General features: G+C 50.3%; 1 protein-coding gene across 1 annotated transcript; it reads right to left on the bottom strand.

Annotated features, from left to right (window-relative positions):
* Positions 1–9651: 9651 nt before the first annotated feature.
* Positions 9652–15625, bottom strand: LOC101802841 (cytoglobin-1). Its single transcript, XM_038168296.2, has 3 exons — positions 13850–15625; positions 11437–11668; positions 9652–10646 (listed from the first exon to the last, which is right to left on the bottom strand). The coding sequence occupies exons 1-3, from the start codon at positions 13942–13944 to the stop codon at positions 10518–10520; spliced, it is 456 nt and encodes a 151-aa protein (XP_038024224.1). The 5' UTR covers positions 13945–15625; the 3' UTR covers positions 9652–10517.

Below are 15625 nucleotides of genomic sequence, written 5' to 3'. Positions count from 1 at the left end.
TATTATAGTCAGAACATGGGGGTGATAATTTCCACAGTAGATAATCGAGAGCAGTATTTCATTTGGCATTGAAAGCTAGAATAGGACCTTTACATCTCTGCAAAGACGTAAGCCATGTTGGATATATTCTCCACTTCAAATTCACGTGTATGTAAGCTTCTGTAGGAATACTGTAACAATGATGGCTACATACTTCGCACTTTTTTATTCACTCATTTCAAATCTGAATGTGGGTTTCCTTCCTGGGAATGTCTTGTGACTTTCTCTGAGGCCCATGACAAGTGTAAGCTACTGGTTTTTGTTCCTGTGGTACGAGCACACTGTAAGTGCTTGCTAAAATCTATTGTCACACTGCTGTTAACAGTATTCTAGCAGTTAGTGTGACAAAAGGTGAACAGTCATTTCTTAAATGCATCAATACATCTGCTGTAGCGGGATTGCAGATGAGTGGATTGCTAGCTCCTGGAATAAAAACATTCCAGAAGTACTGAGTACCTATCTCCCCATGTATTCAGTGACTAGAGATGCTGTATTTAGAAAGAAAAAAATAATAATTCTACAACAAAATACTGCTTAGACTATTTACTACTAGCAAGTTCTGGATAACATGCTACTGATTTTACAAATCACTCTTAACCCTTTTGTAATTAAAAAAGGTGAATATATTTAGAATTAGGCATTTCCTTACAGGTTTTCCTGGGGTGGTGTGCTCCACAGTATCCAAGGGCTGCACAAATAGTAAGCAGAGAGAAGGTAAGTTTACTGCTTGTTCTGAATTAAAAATGGAAATATTGCCTTTGTCTGAGACAAGGACTGGAGTACAGTTAGGAATAGAACCAAATTAAGGTGACTGATAATGCTCTTCTGAAGCAAGAGAGCTAGAAAGTCTATCACTAAGTGAGACTGTTTTAACTGCATGTGTAAGTACTGGTGGAGGTACTCACACTCTTGCATGAGAAACAAGCTACCTTAATTTCCATGAGGATGACATGGTCTTCAACTTCCCAGTCTCCATTAAATAGTTCAGCAACTGCTAAGTCATCTTCTGGTCTAGAACTAGGTCAGAAATACAATACCTGGATCATAGAAGAGAGAAACCACTCAACCCAGGAACCCTGCTCAAGTATGTCCTACGGATAAGGGCGTGCTAACTTCACGTCACACTCAGTCCATACTAGCTACAGCTTCCCATACTTAATCCCCAAGCCTATTTGCCCAGTTTTTCCCCCTTCAGGTTCTTGCTTGGCTGTTGATTCTTAGAAGATGGAGCCTGCGTGTTTGCACTTTCTGCTTGCACATCGCGTTGCCAGCAGATGTCACCATTTGTGATGATGTGGAGCGCCCAGTGTGATAGTGTGGTGCTGTCACACCTTGGGGCAGAACTTGTGCAAGATACAACTCCAACCTGCCCCTGTATGTAGGCAGTGTGGGTTGAGTGTTTCTATTCACCAAGTGCCAGAGGCATCGTGGGAGACCTGCAGGAAATCTGGGGCGTGCTGCTGTGCAGTGATGTGTCACTGGCAGCACACAACGTGATCTCTTTGCAGAGAGATCTTGGAGGTATGTGGGATCGTGAGAGGCCATTCCTCTGAGGAAAACACCTTTCCTATCGAGCAAGGAAGCGCATTGCAGTGTGTCACTTGCCGAGGCGATTGGCTCCGGGGCAGACGCGTTCCGCAGGGAGCGGGGCGTTGGACAGGCAGGGATCATTTTTCCAGCACCGAGCCCACTCGAGGGAGCTGCCAGGACCCGGCAGCCCTCCCGAGGGAGCTGAACGAGGCGAGAAGGAGGTGTAGGCAGAGCCAGCAGCGCCCCCTCCCCAGCCGGTCAAAAGCTGCCCCTAGGGAGTGCGGCGACCAGGATGGGCAAACAGGGTGGGGTGCGGTAGTTGGCACAGGCAGGGTGAGCAGGAAGGGCAGAGCGTTCCCCCCTGCCCATACGAACACCTCCTCTAACGGCGGTCTGCCGCTAGCTCAGCTGCAATGGTGTACACCAGGCACAGTGCGCTCTCCGGGAAGCCCGTACGCACCCAGACCGACTGCCCGCTCAAAACTGTGGCAGTTCAGGTCTCCGGGTGCAGGGAGTGCCTGAGCCTGTTGCTACCACCTGCGGGGGGCAAAGAGACTGTGCGTATGAGGTGCAGGCAGGTGGATGACCTGGTCTGCCTCGTGGCAGGACTCAAGGAGGAGGTTGAGAGGTTGAGGGATATCAGGGAGTGTGAGTGGGAGATAGACTTGTGGAACAACTCCCTGCAGGGCCTGAAGGACAGGTACCCGGGTGAGACCCCGCAAATGAGGGTGGACCCCCTGCCCTGCTGCTGTCAGGCAGAGGCAGGGGACCTGGGAGTTGAGGAGGAATGGAGACAGGTCCCTGCTCGACATCGCAGGCGATGCCCCCCCCCACCGGCCCCACCTTCCCAGGTGCCCTTACACAACAGGTTTGAGGCCCTGTAGATTGAGAGACCGGTAGCTGAGGAAGAGGCAGTAAGTCTACCCAGGAGGATGCCTGGGGCGAGGAAGTCAATTCCACTCCTCAGGACTGCCTCCACCAGGACAGAAGGAAGGGTGATTGTTGTGGGCGACTCCCTTCTCAGGGGAACAGAGGGCCCTATTTGTCGGCCTGACCCTACCCGTAGGGAAGTCTGCTGCCTCCCTGGAGCCAGGGTCAGGGACATTGCCAGAAAGCTTCCCAACCTGGTTCGCCCCTCTGACTATTATCCTCTTTTAGTAGTCCAGGCTGGCAGTGATGACACTGAAGAGAGAAGCCTGAAGACCATCAAACGGGACTTCAGGGGACTGGGACAGTTAGTGGATGGAGCGGGAGTACAGGTGGTGTTTTCGTCCATCCCTACAGTGGCAGGGAGGGGTACAGAGAGGACACGGAAAGCCCACCTGATAAACACGTAGCTCAGAGGCTGGCGCCAACACAGAAATTTTGTTTTTTTTTTGACAATGGGGCGCTTTACTCGGCACCCGGCCTGATGGCTGCAGATGGGTCCCTATCTCTAAGGGGAAAATGGATCCTAGGCCAGGAGCTGGCAGGGCTCATTGAGAGGGCTTTAAACTAGGTGAGAAGGGGGACAGGGCTGAAACAAGGCTTGTTAGAGCTGTGCCAGGGGGAACAGTGGCAAGGCTGGAAGAGAAGGCAATGGCCCAGCTGAAGTGTATCTACACTAATGCGTGTAGCATGGGTAACAAACAGGAGGAGCTGGAAGCCATCATGCAGCAGGCAGGCTACAACTTGGTTGCCATCACAGAAATGCGGTGGGACCACTCTCTTGACTGGAGTGCTGCAATGTCTGGCTATAGGCTCTTCAGAAGGGACAGGCAGCATGGAAGGGATGGTGGTGTGGCTCTGTATATCAGAGAGAGTTTTGATGTCGTGGAACTTGAGGCTGGGAATGATAAGGTTGAGTCCCTTTGGGTTAGGATCAGCAGGAAGGCCAACAAGGCTAGCATCCTGGTCGGGGTCTGTTATAGACTGCCAAACCAGGATGAGGAGACTGATGAGGAGTTCTACAGGCAGCTGACAAAAGTTGTGAAATCGTCAGCGCTTGTTCTTGTGAGGGACTTCAATTTCCCAGATATATCCTGGAAGCACAACACAGCCCAGAGAGAGCAGTCTAGGAGGTTTCTGGAGAGCGTGGAAGATAGCTTCCTGACGCAGCTGGTTAGTGAACCTACCAGGGATGGTGCCCCGCTAGACCTTCTCTTCACAAACAGAGAAGGACTGGTGGGAGATGTGATGGTTGGAAACTGTCTTGGGCAGAGTGACCACGAAATAGTAGAGTTCTCCATTCTTGGAGAAGCCAGGAAGGGGACCGGTAAAACTGCTGTATTGGACTTCCGGAGGGCTGACTTTGAGCTGCTCAGGACACTGGTTGGTAGAGTCCCTTGGGAGGCGGTTCTGAAGGGCAGAGGAGTCCAGGAAGGCTGGGCGCTCTTCAAGAAGGAAATCTTAATGGCGCAGGAACGGTCTGTCCTTGCGTGCCCAAAGACAAGCCGGCGGGGAAGAAGACCGGCCTGGCTGAACAGAGAATTGTGGCTTGAGCTTAGCAGGAAAAAGAGGGTTTACAATCTTTGGAAAAGAGGATGGGCCACTTGGGAGGACTATAAGGATGTTGCGAGGCAGTGCAGGGACAAAATTAGAAAGGCCAAAGCTCATCTGGAGCTCAATCTGGCTACTGTCGTCAAAGACAACAAAAAATGTTTTTACAAATACATTAATGCAAAATGGAGGACTAAGGAGAATCTCCAGCCTTTACTGGATGCGGGGGGGAACTTAGTTACGAAAGATGAGGAAAAGGCGGAGGTGCTTAATGCCTTCTTTGCCTCAGTCTTTAGCGGCAAAACCAGTTGCTCTCTGGATACCCAGTATCCTGAATTGGTGGAAGGGGATGGGGAGCAGAATGTGGCCCTCACTATCCATGAAGAAATGGTTGGCAACCTGCTACAGCACTTGGATGTGCACAAGTCAATGGGGCGAGATGGGATCCACCCAAGGATACTGAGAGAACTGGCAGAGGAGCTGGCCAAGCCGCTTACCATCATTTATCAGCAGTCCTGGCTATTGGGGGAGGTCCCAGTTGACTGGCAGCTAGCAAACATGATGCCCATCTACAAGAAGGGCTGGAGGGCAGACCCGGGAAACTACAGGCCTGTCAGTTTGACCTCAGTGCCAGGGAAACTCATGGAGCAGATTATCTTGAGAGTCGTCACGGGGCACTTACAGGGCAAGCAGGCGATCAGGCCCAGTCAGTATGGGTTTATGAAAGGCAGGTCCTGCTTGATGAACCTGATCTCCCTCTATGACAAAGTGACGCACTTGGTGGATGAGGGAAAGGCTGTGGATGTGGTCTACCTTGACTTCAGTAAGGCTTTTGACACCGTTTCCCACAGCATTCTCCTCAAGAAACTGGCTGCTTGTGGCTTGAACTGGCATACACTTTGTTGAGTTAAAAACTGGCTGGATAGTCAGGCCCAAAGAGTTGTGGTAAATGGAGACAAGTCCAGTTGGAGGCCAGTCACTAGTGGCGTTCCCCAGGGCTCGGTGCTGGGGCCAGTCCTCTTTAATATCTTCATTGATGATCTGGATGAGGGCATTGAGTGCACCCTCAGTAAGTTTGCAGATGACACCAAGCTAGGTGCGTGTGTTGATCTGCTCGAGGGTAGGAAAGCTCTGCAGGAGGATCTGGATAGGCTGCACCGATGGGCTGAGGCCAACTGCATGAAGTTCAACAAGGCCAAGTGCCGGGTCCTGCACCTGGGGCGCAATAACCCCAAGCAGAGCTACAGGCTGGGAGATGAGTGGTTGGAGAGCTGCCAGGCAGAGAAGGACCTGGGAGTGATGGTGGACAGTCGGCTGAATATGAGCCATCAGTGTGCTCAGGTGACCAAGAAGGCCAACAGCATCCTGGCTTGTATAAGAAGCAGTGTGACCAGCAGGGCTAGGGAGGTGATTGTCCCCCTGTACTCGGCTCTGGTGAGGCCGCACCTCGAGTACTGTGTTCAGTTTTGGGCCCCTCGCTACAAGAAGGACATTGAGGTGCTTGAGCGGGTCCAGAGAAGGGCGACGAAGCTGGTGAGGGGCCTGGAGAACAAGTCCTACGAGGAGCGGCTGAAGGAGCTGGGCTTGTTCAGCCTGGAGAAGAGGAGGCTCAGGGGCGACCTTATCGCTCTCTACAGGTACCTCAAAAGGAGGCTGTAGCGAGGTGGGGGTTGGCCTGTTCTCCCACGTGCCTGGTGACAGGACAAGGGGGAATGGGCTAAAGTTGCACCAGGGGAGTTTTAGGTTGGGTATTAGGAAGAACTTCTTTACTGAGAGGGGATTGTTAGGCATTGGAACAGGCTGCCCAAGGAAGTGGTAGAGTCACCATCCCTGGAGGTCTTTAAAAGACATTTAGATGTTGAACTTAGTGATATGGTTTAGTGGAGGATTTGTTAGTGTTAGGTCAGAGGTTGGACTTGATGATCTTGAGGTCTCTTCCAACCTAGACAATTCTGTGATTCTGTCTGTGAACCTGAGGGTGCTGGAGCAGAGCATCTATTATTTGAGATTTTGCTGACTGACACTGTTAAAGCTTCAAGGCAATTTTTTACTAGGCTGCAGGTGTACAAATAAAGCAAAAACTGGTGGTGTATTTCACTTAGAGCGTTTGAAATGAAATGACACTGCAAGTGTTATATGTGTCTCAGAAAGCTCTCACACTGGATTAGTCAAGGGAATGAAAGGTAGCGTGGTACATAAGGTGGTACGTGGCTAGAGGATAGCGTGTTACCAGAAACGAGGTCTCTGAGTGTGCCTGAGGTGCTTTTCCTGCTGGAGCAGAGGCGGCTGCGTGGCAGGGCGCTGACACCTCCGAGCAAAAAGGGCTTGGCCTGGTGCAGCCGCCTGATGTGGCCCAGCAGCGGACTCACCCGTGGAGCTGGCTGAGGGCACCCTTCCTGTCTGTCCCCATGCCTTGTCACGGATCTGGGATTTACCCTCCTGTTAGTACAGCACAAACCATAGCCCTGGATCCTGTCTGTCCAATCTATTTCGCACCAGCTCTGCACCTTCTGTTCTGCCTCAGGGGTAATGGGAGAAAATGCATGAACTGCCCCACCAAGCCTGTGCAAATGTGTATGTGACACCCTTAAACAGCCCTGGGGATGGGATTAGCTGTTTAGCTGAGGGGAGAGTGGTTGCAATGTATTTTGAGGCACCTGGGGCCAATGCGAGGCAGCTGAGGGTGTACCTGGGTGGGTACAGCCAGATTTCAGCTATGGTGAAAACTGCATATTGCAATGCGGCTCCTCTGTGGTGCAGAAAATGACTTGGTGTGTGCTGCCTGCATAGCTGGGAGTGACGATGAATGCGGTTGCGGTCAGCATTAAACAAAGTGTAACTGCAAAATGAGCTACGTGCCAGAGGTCATAGCCCTGTACGCACCTGCAGTGCTGACAACCCTTCAGTTTTGCTGTTCATCCCACATTTTGCATGCCACCATCAGGGTAGCTGCCCTTTGTTCAGCAAGAGGAAGAGACTGCAGTCCCTTCCCACCTCAGCCATTCTGCGATTCTTGATGCAGCGGCTTATAAAAAGCATCAGCATGACCCTCCGTGAGTCTCATGGTTCTTGCTCTTTTTTTCTGGCTTCGATCACTTTTTTTTCTACCTGCTTCTTAGCAATAAATTTTTGCACGGTGACCGCTGGTGCATTTCTTTCATTCTTCTCACTAAGACCTGGAGCTTTGGCTTTCACTGCAGCCTGAAAAACCAGGAAAGAGCGAACTGCTGGGAGCCATATCAGCAGGTGGAAACAAAAGAGAGGAAGAAACGTTTGTTCCTAGCACCAGCTCTCCTCTTTATCTCTGCTTTCCCTTTGTGGGCGCACAAGGGACAGTCACACAAGGGCAATTACAAAATTCCCTCCTGGCTCTGGCTTTTCTCCTCCTGTTACTGGGGTGACCATCATCCCGGGCAGCTTCCCAGACTCCTGGCAGCGCTGCACCCCACGCGCCAGGCAGGCAGGGTTGTCCTGCAGCGACACGGGTGGCGAACAGCCCAGCCAACAGCAGAAGTCACTGTCACCAAACAGCCCCTTCCCAGGCTGAAATCATCTGCCTAACGCTGACTGTAGCGGAGTATTGATGGTGATGCGCAGTGAGGAGTGCAAAGGTTAAACATTGTTCATGTCGCTGGCTCAGAGAGGCTGCGTGTCCATCACTAGACAGTGATAAGTGGCTTGGGGGCTTTGTGTCTAACCACTGCAACTTCTCACAGTGCTGCCATCTTCCCAGGCTAAAAATGGTTTGCAGCAGAGCAACGGGATGAAGAACTGCTGACTTCCAACAGGGCAGGGCAGCGACTGCTTTGATGGATGATGAGACCGTAGTCGAGGTGTCAGCTCTGACATTTCGGAGCCATTGTCTGCCTTGTCCTGCAGTTCTGCCTCTGTCTGTAACGCAGTGCAGAGCTGGATTCCGCCGGGGAGCGGGGTGGAGATCAGCAGCATCAGCAGCACCAGCAGCGTGCCCCTAGCTCGCCTGCTCCCGGGGGGCTGTGCAGGGGGAGCTGCACCGCAGCAGTGCTTCCTCCTGCAAAATGCCACCAGGGATGCCAGAAGTCTGGGCTCTCCGAGGTGAGCATACAAAATACTGCAGAACAACAGGCTGCTATTTCTACTCCCCGCCAAGGAAACAAGTAGTTCAGTCAGGGATGCTGCTGGCTCATGCTGGGGAAAAAAAAAAAAATCACTTACGTGACCTAGGCTTGTTTGATGCTGACCACGCGCAATCTGACTAGTGTAACCATGCCCTGAACTGGCTCAAATCCACTGCACTGCATGTGCCAGAAGTGCTTTGTAAGGCAGTTGAGGCTCTGCCGCTCCTCTCCTGCTCTAGCAGAACCTCCCTGGCACCCAGCACGGGGCAGAAACACTGCGGCATGTTCCTGCCAGGGCCGTGCCCTCACCACCTTCCTCCGGCTGTGCCATTGCAGCTGGGCACACGGATGCCCAGCGAGTGCAAGTTCCTGCTTTGTCACTACAGTGGATGATTTTTTTCAGACTTCTCTCACTGATTTGCCTGTGTTCCTTTATTTCTTTCCTATTCCCTGAATTTTACCAAAGCTGCCCCCACCCCAGCACCTGTAGGGAAGCACTGGAAGGTCTGAGTTCACTCAACAAAGCTGATGAACTGAATGTAAGTGCATCTGCCTTTCTACAGTGTTTAGGTAATATTTCGAATCAGAAAAGTGTTTGCTCATCTCTACAAGATCAAGTTTTACTTGTGGGGATGCTTTATTTCTCCAGCTACATGACTAGAAAGTGTTTGGATTTTCATTAGCCCAAGTGATAAATGTCCTCCATTAGTTCCCTCTCACACCCTTTCCCCTCTGTGGTATTTTTCCTGTGTTTGCCCTATTCTGGCTTAAGATACAAACTTAGCTGATTCAAGTTATCATGGGCACTTGTCATACAACCCATGCTACGTCACAAATTTGTTATCTCACTGAGACCTTTCCCTCTCTTCTTAAGCCTGAGCTTTTTTGAATGAGCCTTACGCTATCAGCTGCTGCTGTCAGGACCCTGTCAGCTCAGGATGCCGATGGCAAGAAGGAGCCTGCCATGCCAGGCATCCATTTCATGGCACATGGCATCGGCAGGTGCATTACAACACATAAATAAAAAGGGGAGTTGCTTTGAGCATTTCAGAGTGTTAAATTTACTTGTTCTGCCTCTAAGGGATTTGAGATTTTGAAGATGCTGTGCAATATGCTTCCCGTTCTCCCCTAACAGGGCAGAATATTGCACCCTGTAGAGCAGCCTGCCCTATCCTCCCTCTCTGGCAAGAGTTCATGGTCTGGACTTTGGGGTTTCAGCATCTTTTGCCAAACAAATGGGATGGGTAAAGAAAACTATGCATTGGATGAAAAGGAATTCTGCATTTTTAACCATTTACAAAATCATTGAATCGTTTCACTTTTCGTTTCCTTTCCCGTCATCAGAGGAGCATGCTTACTGCGAGTGTGATGGCTGTCTGGGTGGTGGCTTGAGCTGGTTTTGGTACCCCCAGTACCACCCGTGTCCATGCACTGTACCCAGCCACTGCTCCCGCAAGGCCTGTGCATTGCAAGGGCCTTTTCCACGCCACAAAGGAGAGGACACACCAGCTTTCTTTTTGTTTATTGTGTTACACTTAAGCAAAACGGCATGTGGTTATTTGCAGTTATCAGCTGATGATTTCACCACGGCTAAGGAAAAGCAATTAAACAGTTCTGGACTCAGTTAAGCTGAAGGGAGACACAGGCCTTGCGGCAGGAGAGGTAGTGTGGGCGACAGTGAGCTGGGTGTTATTGCTGTCTCCTGGGCACATGGCCAGAGCAATTTTCTGGGAGTAGCAGCAAGAAATACAGGCACTGCAGATGTCCCCACCTGCACTGGAAGCTGCTCTGAGTCACCTCTCCCCAAGCTGGGGGACTCTGTTGACCTGCCCAAGTTGGGGCTGTCCCTGTCTCTTTTCCAGATGTTAGTCTCCTCCAAAAACGGAGCACTCCCCTCTGCTCGCATTGCTGCGGTTCAAATGTGAAACTCCCATGTCTCTTAAAAAATGACCTCTACAAAGTCCCTGACCCAGGAAATGCTTCAAAATGGTCTTCTGCTCATCATTGATGAGGATGGAAAGGTAAGGAGTTGCTGGTTCTCTCTCTGGGCTGTTGCTGCTGAAAGGAGCAAGTCTTTCAGGAACAGCAAGCTTCAAGTCTTGGTCTTTAAATGTAGTCTCCAAGGACTGTAGTCAGAGGAACCCACTTGGAGCACCTCAGCTGCAAGGCACGTCAGGATTTGTTTGGCTTTGTTGTATCTGCAGTTTTCATTTAACTGTGGAAACTCAGTTCGCTACAGAAATTATTGACATTAACACCTATCATATATTTTTTGCTTTTTTTACTTTTTTGCTCTTCCAACTGTGGCTGGAGGCCCAAAAGCAGCAAATCAGTGCTAGTGAGAAGTTTGAAGAGGCTAGAGGTTACACTTCCTCACCAACCCGCTTCTTTGTAGACATTGTTCAGGTGAGTGCAGATTTCATTGGTCACCTTCTCAAAAGAGGCTTTGCAGTCTCCACCAAATTTCTCCTCCATCATTTGCAAGATGATGTCACAGATGATCTAAACAGGGAGAAGGGAAGAAACAGTGTGAAATTTCCTCCATAATAAATGGAGGCACGATAAAACATATTTTTAAGTTGTGGTTTTTGGAGAATGGAAAGGGGGTACAAAAGCAATTCAGGAGTATGTAGTGCGCAGAACTGGAAATAGGTTGTGGGAAATTAGATGCATCATAGAATTCACCCCAAATTGCAGTCACTGTTGTATTTTTAACCACCCCATCTCTATTTAATGTTGACTGCCCTGATATACACAATCACTTAAAGACTTAGGTAGAGACAAATGCACTCTGCTGGTGACTTCAGGTGGACTTGGGAAAGCCATTTGGTCCTCTATGTATCACATCTGTTTGTTTAGCGATGGCAATGCTGTTGCTGTTGTTGCTCAATAACAAGTGTTTCAGGTGTCCTGGTAAAGCTCAGTTGCTGATATTAGAGAGAAATAGACATCATGGACTGAAGCTCAGTGTAGGCTGCTTTTCTGTGTCTTGTGATAAAATGACAACTGTTGCACTGAGAAAACCTGCTACAACTCATGGGCATGTCTGCAGCTCCCACCAGAGCAGACTTGCTTGTACATCAACTGCTGCACAGCCTTCTCTCCAACGGATGCCAGGCATCTCATTCCTGCAGTCTTCCCACACTGAGCATCTCACCTTCCACTATCTCCACTCCACTCGCCTATATATATTTACACATACAAAGCCTGTTTTCCTCAGCTCTTCCCCTCCAAGGGGAAGACATCATTCCGTCACTACTACACCCCCCAGAGAAGATGGATGCTGGCTCACCCTGAAGTTTTTGGGGTCGACCTTGAGCTGGGTGGCATGTTTCTGGCCAAGCGGGTTCAGTATCCCAAGAAAAGCTTCAGTGTTGTCCAGGTGCTGCACCATGTCGTTGATGGCAGTGAAAACCCTCTTGCCATGGCCCCTGACCTGATCCGACTGTTTCATCTCTTCGGCGGAGTCCATGCCTTTGAAATGTGTGAAGTAGGACTTGGTATCTGGGTGCTCAGTAAACATCCTGTGGAGAAATGAGAGAGGGCCTAATTTGCGGACTGAGGTACCAATGCAGACACGAATTCATGTGCCAGGCCTTGCATTATGTATTTGTTGGCCTTTTTCCTTCCCTTTATTAGAACAAACTCCTCTTTCCCATGCACTTCTTTGTTCTCCTTTGCCCTTCCCAGCCACGCATGACCCCTGTGCCCACAGCAGCCTGACCCTTCTTGTGTCTCCCCAGGGCACTCGGCTCACTGCTTCTTAAAACCACTGCGCTTGCTGCTGGCCTATGCTCTTCTGAGAGGGTCACTCACAGCAGTTTGACCAGCTTTGCTTTTGCTCCCAAGTTTCACTTATTTCTTCACAGGGATGTGCAACTGTGGCTCCACATCCTAACGCCAGGAGGCACCTGAAACTGTGCTATCTGCATGGAGCAGCCTGCCTGCCCTCTCCTGAATTAACTCCACTGCTCCTGAAGCAAACACCTCTTCGGAGTTAGGTGGAGATACAATCCACAGAGACATGGGAACGCATTCAGGCAGGGCGGGTGTGACAGTGCACAGTCACAAGGATGTTCTGGACAGCAGATGTCTCCACTTTGATCTTAATGGGTATTTTCAAGGAGAAACCAACCATTGTTTTTCTTAGGTAACCCCTTCCTGGAGTCCATCCCAGAGCTTTCTTCTGCTTGTGATGGATTATTGTTTGTGTACTCAGTACTGCTCATTTCATTTATTCAAAGGTAACACAGTTCGATGCCTCTCATAAAGGAATTGTCTGTTATAATATCTCAATTACAGTCACGTTGGTCAAGCTTGTAAGAAAACAGGTTACTTTGTTGGATAAACCAGTTACCTGCCTAAAACAGCATTAGCAAATTCCAGACTGCATTTCACAGAATCACAGAATGGTTGGAGTTGGAAGGGAACTCTGGAGGTTATTTAGTCCAAGCCCCCTGCTCAAGCAGGGACACCCAGAGCAGGCTGCCCAGGACCATGTCCAGGTGGACACAAGGATCTCCAAGAGGGGAGACTCCAAAATCTCTCTGGGCAACCTGTGGCAGTGCTCAGTCACCCACGCAGTGAAGAAGTGCTTCCAGATGTTCAGAGGGAACCTCCTGTGTTCCAGTTTGTGCCCAGTACCTCTTGTCCTGCCACTGACAAGTGCCTGGCTCCATCCTCTTTGCACCCTCCCTTCATGTACCTATAAACATCGATAATTCCCCCCGAGCCTCCTCTTCCCCAGGCTGAATGGCCCCAGCTCTCAGCCTCTCTTCACAGGAGAGTTGCTCTGGTCCCTTCATCAGCCCTCTGTGGGGCTCTCCCCAGTATGTCCATGTCTCTCTTGCACTGCGGGGCCCAGAGCTTCTCTAAAGGTTGGGCTGGGTCTGTGGGACACTAAGACTAAACTTTCTACAGTAAAACACCCTGAGGAGCCAAACCACTGGATGCTAACATTTAATAACTGTACTTCTAACCCTAACTGTCCTCAGGGTATGTAGACCACAGAGGGAAAGAGCAGAGAATAACATTTATTGAGGCACAAGGTGTGATATACAAGAAGACCAAAGGTGTGCTGAACAGAAAGAGTATTTGGGCTGACCAGTGCACATGGAGGTGATGTAAGTCCCACCTGAGAGAGGGTATATGAAAAGTGAATAGAAGAAATGTGTGTCTTATGAGAGATGAGAAGAAAACGGGGTGAGGACTAAAAGAGGAAAGATCACAGGAGGGACAAAATACAATGAAACATACGAGTTATAGACTGGAAAGGCTGAAGGGGACTCACAAGAGAAGTACTGAAGATATACATGTGAAAAAAATGATTCAAGTAGTTCAGAGGTAAAGGGAAATTGGGAAATAGGGCCCATGTTTTGTTCCTGTTCTGTTTTATACCATACTTTATTTTCTTTACCTTAAATACATCACTATTTACGGGGGGATTGGTAGGGTGCAGTAAAGAAATCATTCCAGTCTCTTCCTCCTTTTCCAGCCCTCTCCTCCCTTTCTTTTTGCTTTTCTTTGTATGGATCCCTCCTCTGCACTATTTCCTCCCTGAAGCGGTATAAACCCCAGCAAACCAAAATATTTCTGGCGAGGGCTGCGTCAAACACATCGCGAGGTGCTTCTAGGTGGCAGCTCCATCCTTCTTGCCGTTCCTGGCTGAACCCTCTGCGGTAGAGCGGGGTAGGCTCTTTCCTTACCTGACCAGCACTGCTGTCCCATTGTCCTCGGCATCCACATAGATCTTCTCCCAAGCACCACGGGCACTCTGCACCTCCGCTTCAGAGAAGGGCATGGTGGAGAAGATGCTGGTGAGGAAGGGCACAGAAGGAGGGAGAACAGGTAGGCAGTGATGGGGTGGTTCTGCTCCAGGGCTCTCTTCAGGGCTCTCTAAATAGTGCCTTGGGGATTTAAGAGATCTTGAATGGCTTCTTTGTCTCCATCCCCATCGGTCACATTTCTGCGGGCTTTAGGGCTGCCTAATCACTTTTAATCAGGAAAGAAAGCAACCACATGAGGAGGGAGGCCTAGCACTCTGGCCTGGAGTCCAGTGCCAGAGCAAAGAGCTTGATGTCTAGGAGAGAAGGGGAAAAAGGGAATTTTCAATGTGGAAGAAAAAGGTAAATTCTCCTTCCCTCCTGTCCCCTGCCAAGGCCAGCACTTGGCTTCTCTTTCCCAGCTGCCATCCTTGCCTGAGCACTGATTTCCTGCTTTGTTCCCGAAAATGTTGCTGTGCTCGGGACACCCACCGTGGTGCCCTGCCTTCCCAGCTTCCAGCCCTTCTTGTTCTTGCGCTCCAAAGATCCCTTTTGCAACTCTAGCAGCTCACTCCAGTCCCACTCTCATACCATGGCCACAGCTTTCCTCGCAGCCCTCCGGTCTGTTGGGGCTCACGCTCTGACTGTTGCCAGCTTTGGGACCAGGCAGGTCGAAGACACCACCAGTGCTGAATGATACCATTGTGTGGGTGGTCGTGACAAAGCATCCATGGATAGAAGACATAAGGGGCAGGAAAACAGCCGATGCACACGGGCCTATTATTGTCATGGTCACTTGGAGGAGCAGGAGGCAAAAAAATCTCAGATTATCCACGTGGCACCCAGGCTTAACCTCTGGCAGGAATGTGCTGGTTAAGTCCAGGGCGCACACACAATATAGGGCTTAGGGGCTTGAGGAACCGCCGCTGCTGGATGCCGAGTGGAGACAAAACCTCCTATTGTTTGGGATAGTCTGGAGGAGGGAAGGAGTGGGCACGAGGGAGAAAAGTGTGTCACAGTGAGCAAAGCCAGCCCGGTCCCCTGGGCAAATGGAAAGGGATGGTTGCAACCGCACAGGGACCTCTTGGTGGAGGTGTGTGACATCTCTGCTGAGGCAGCATTTAAAATACTGAGAGAGAAAGTACAGGTGCTTAACACAGTGGTAAGGTAGAGGCCAACCTCAGTGCCTTTGTAGCACGTTTCCGAACTCCTTCACCTCACACCCTGTGCTCTTCCTTTCCTCTCACCAGGAAGAGGTAAGAGCAATGCACAGCAGTCCTTACAAATTTGTAGCAGTGGGGCAGAAGGGAAGGGTTGCCCCAGCTCCACCTCATAACCCATCTGTGTTGCCTGCCTCACCACACGGCACTGGCGTCCGTGTGCTCTGCAGATATTCTGTGAGAAATTCAGGCCGCAGCACCAGGTCTGGGCATGTTTGTGTCAAAGGACTTCACTGGAACCAAGCACCTTTGTGCTTCCCTCTCCCTTTTCACCAACAAAGAGTGGTCTGGTACAAAGCCGCATGGCACTCTGCTTTCTCATCCCCAAATCCTCAGAAAAATGTCCTAGATTTCAGGAGAGCCTGGGGTGGGGGGGTGAATGGGGACGCAGTGCTGCTGGCACTGCTGCCTCCATGAAGGCAGGTGCCAAACCGTGAATGCCGGCCAGCCGAGCACAACACAACACAACACAGCACAGCACAGCACAGCACAGCACAGC

The sequence above is a fragment of the Anas platyrhynchos genome, chromosome 1 (assembly GCF_047663525.1).
Source record: "Anas platyrhynchos isolate ZD024472 breed Pekin duck chromosome 1, IASCAAS_PekinDuck_T2T, whole genome shotgun sequence".
Lineage (NCBI taxonomy): Eukaryota > Metazoa > Chordata > Aves > Anseriformes > Anatidae > Anas > Anas platyrhynchos.
This window is presented reverse-complemented; position numbering and strand designations above follow the sequence as displayed.

Excerpts from the sequence above, each read along its gene's own strand:
- LOC101802841 (XM_038168296.2), bottom strand. The coding sequence starts at position 13,944 with ATGCCCTTCTCTGAAGCGGAGGTGCAGAGTGCCCGTGGTGCTTGGGAG. Across the intron at positions 11,669-13,849 it reads GGGACAGCAGTGCTGGTCAG|GATGTTTACTGAGCACCCAG; the intron begins GTAAGGAAAGAG and ends ATTTCTCCACAG. Across the intron at positions 10,647-11,436 it reads TCGACCCCAAAAACTTCAGG|ATCATCTGTGACATCATCTT; the intron begins GTGAGCCAGCAT and ends CTCCCTGTTTAG.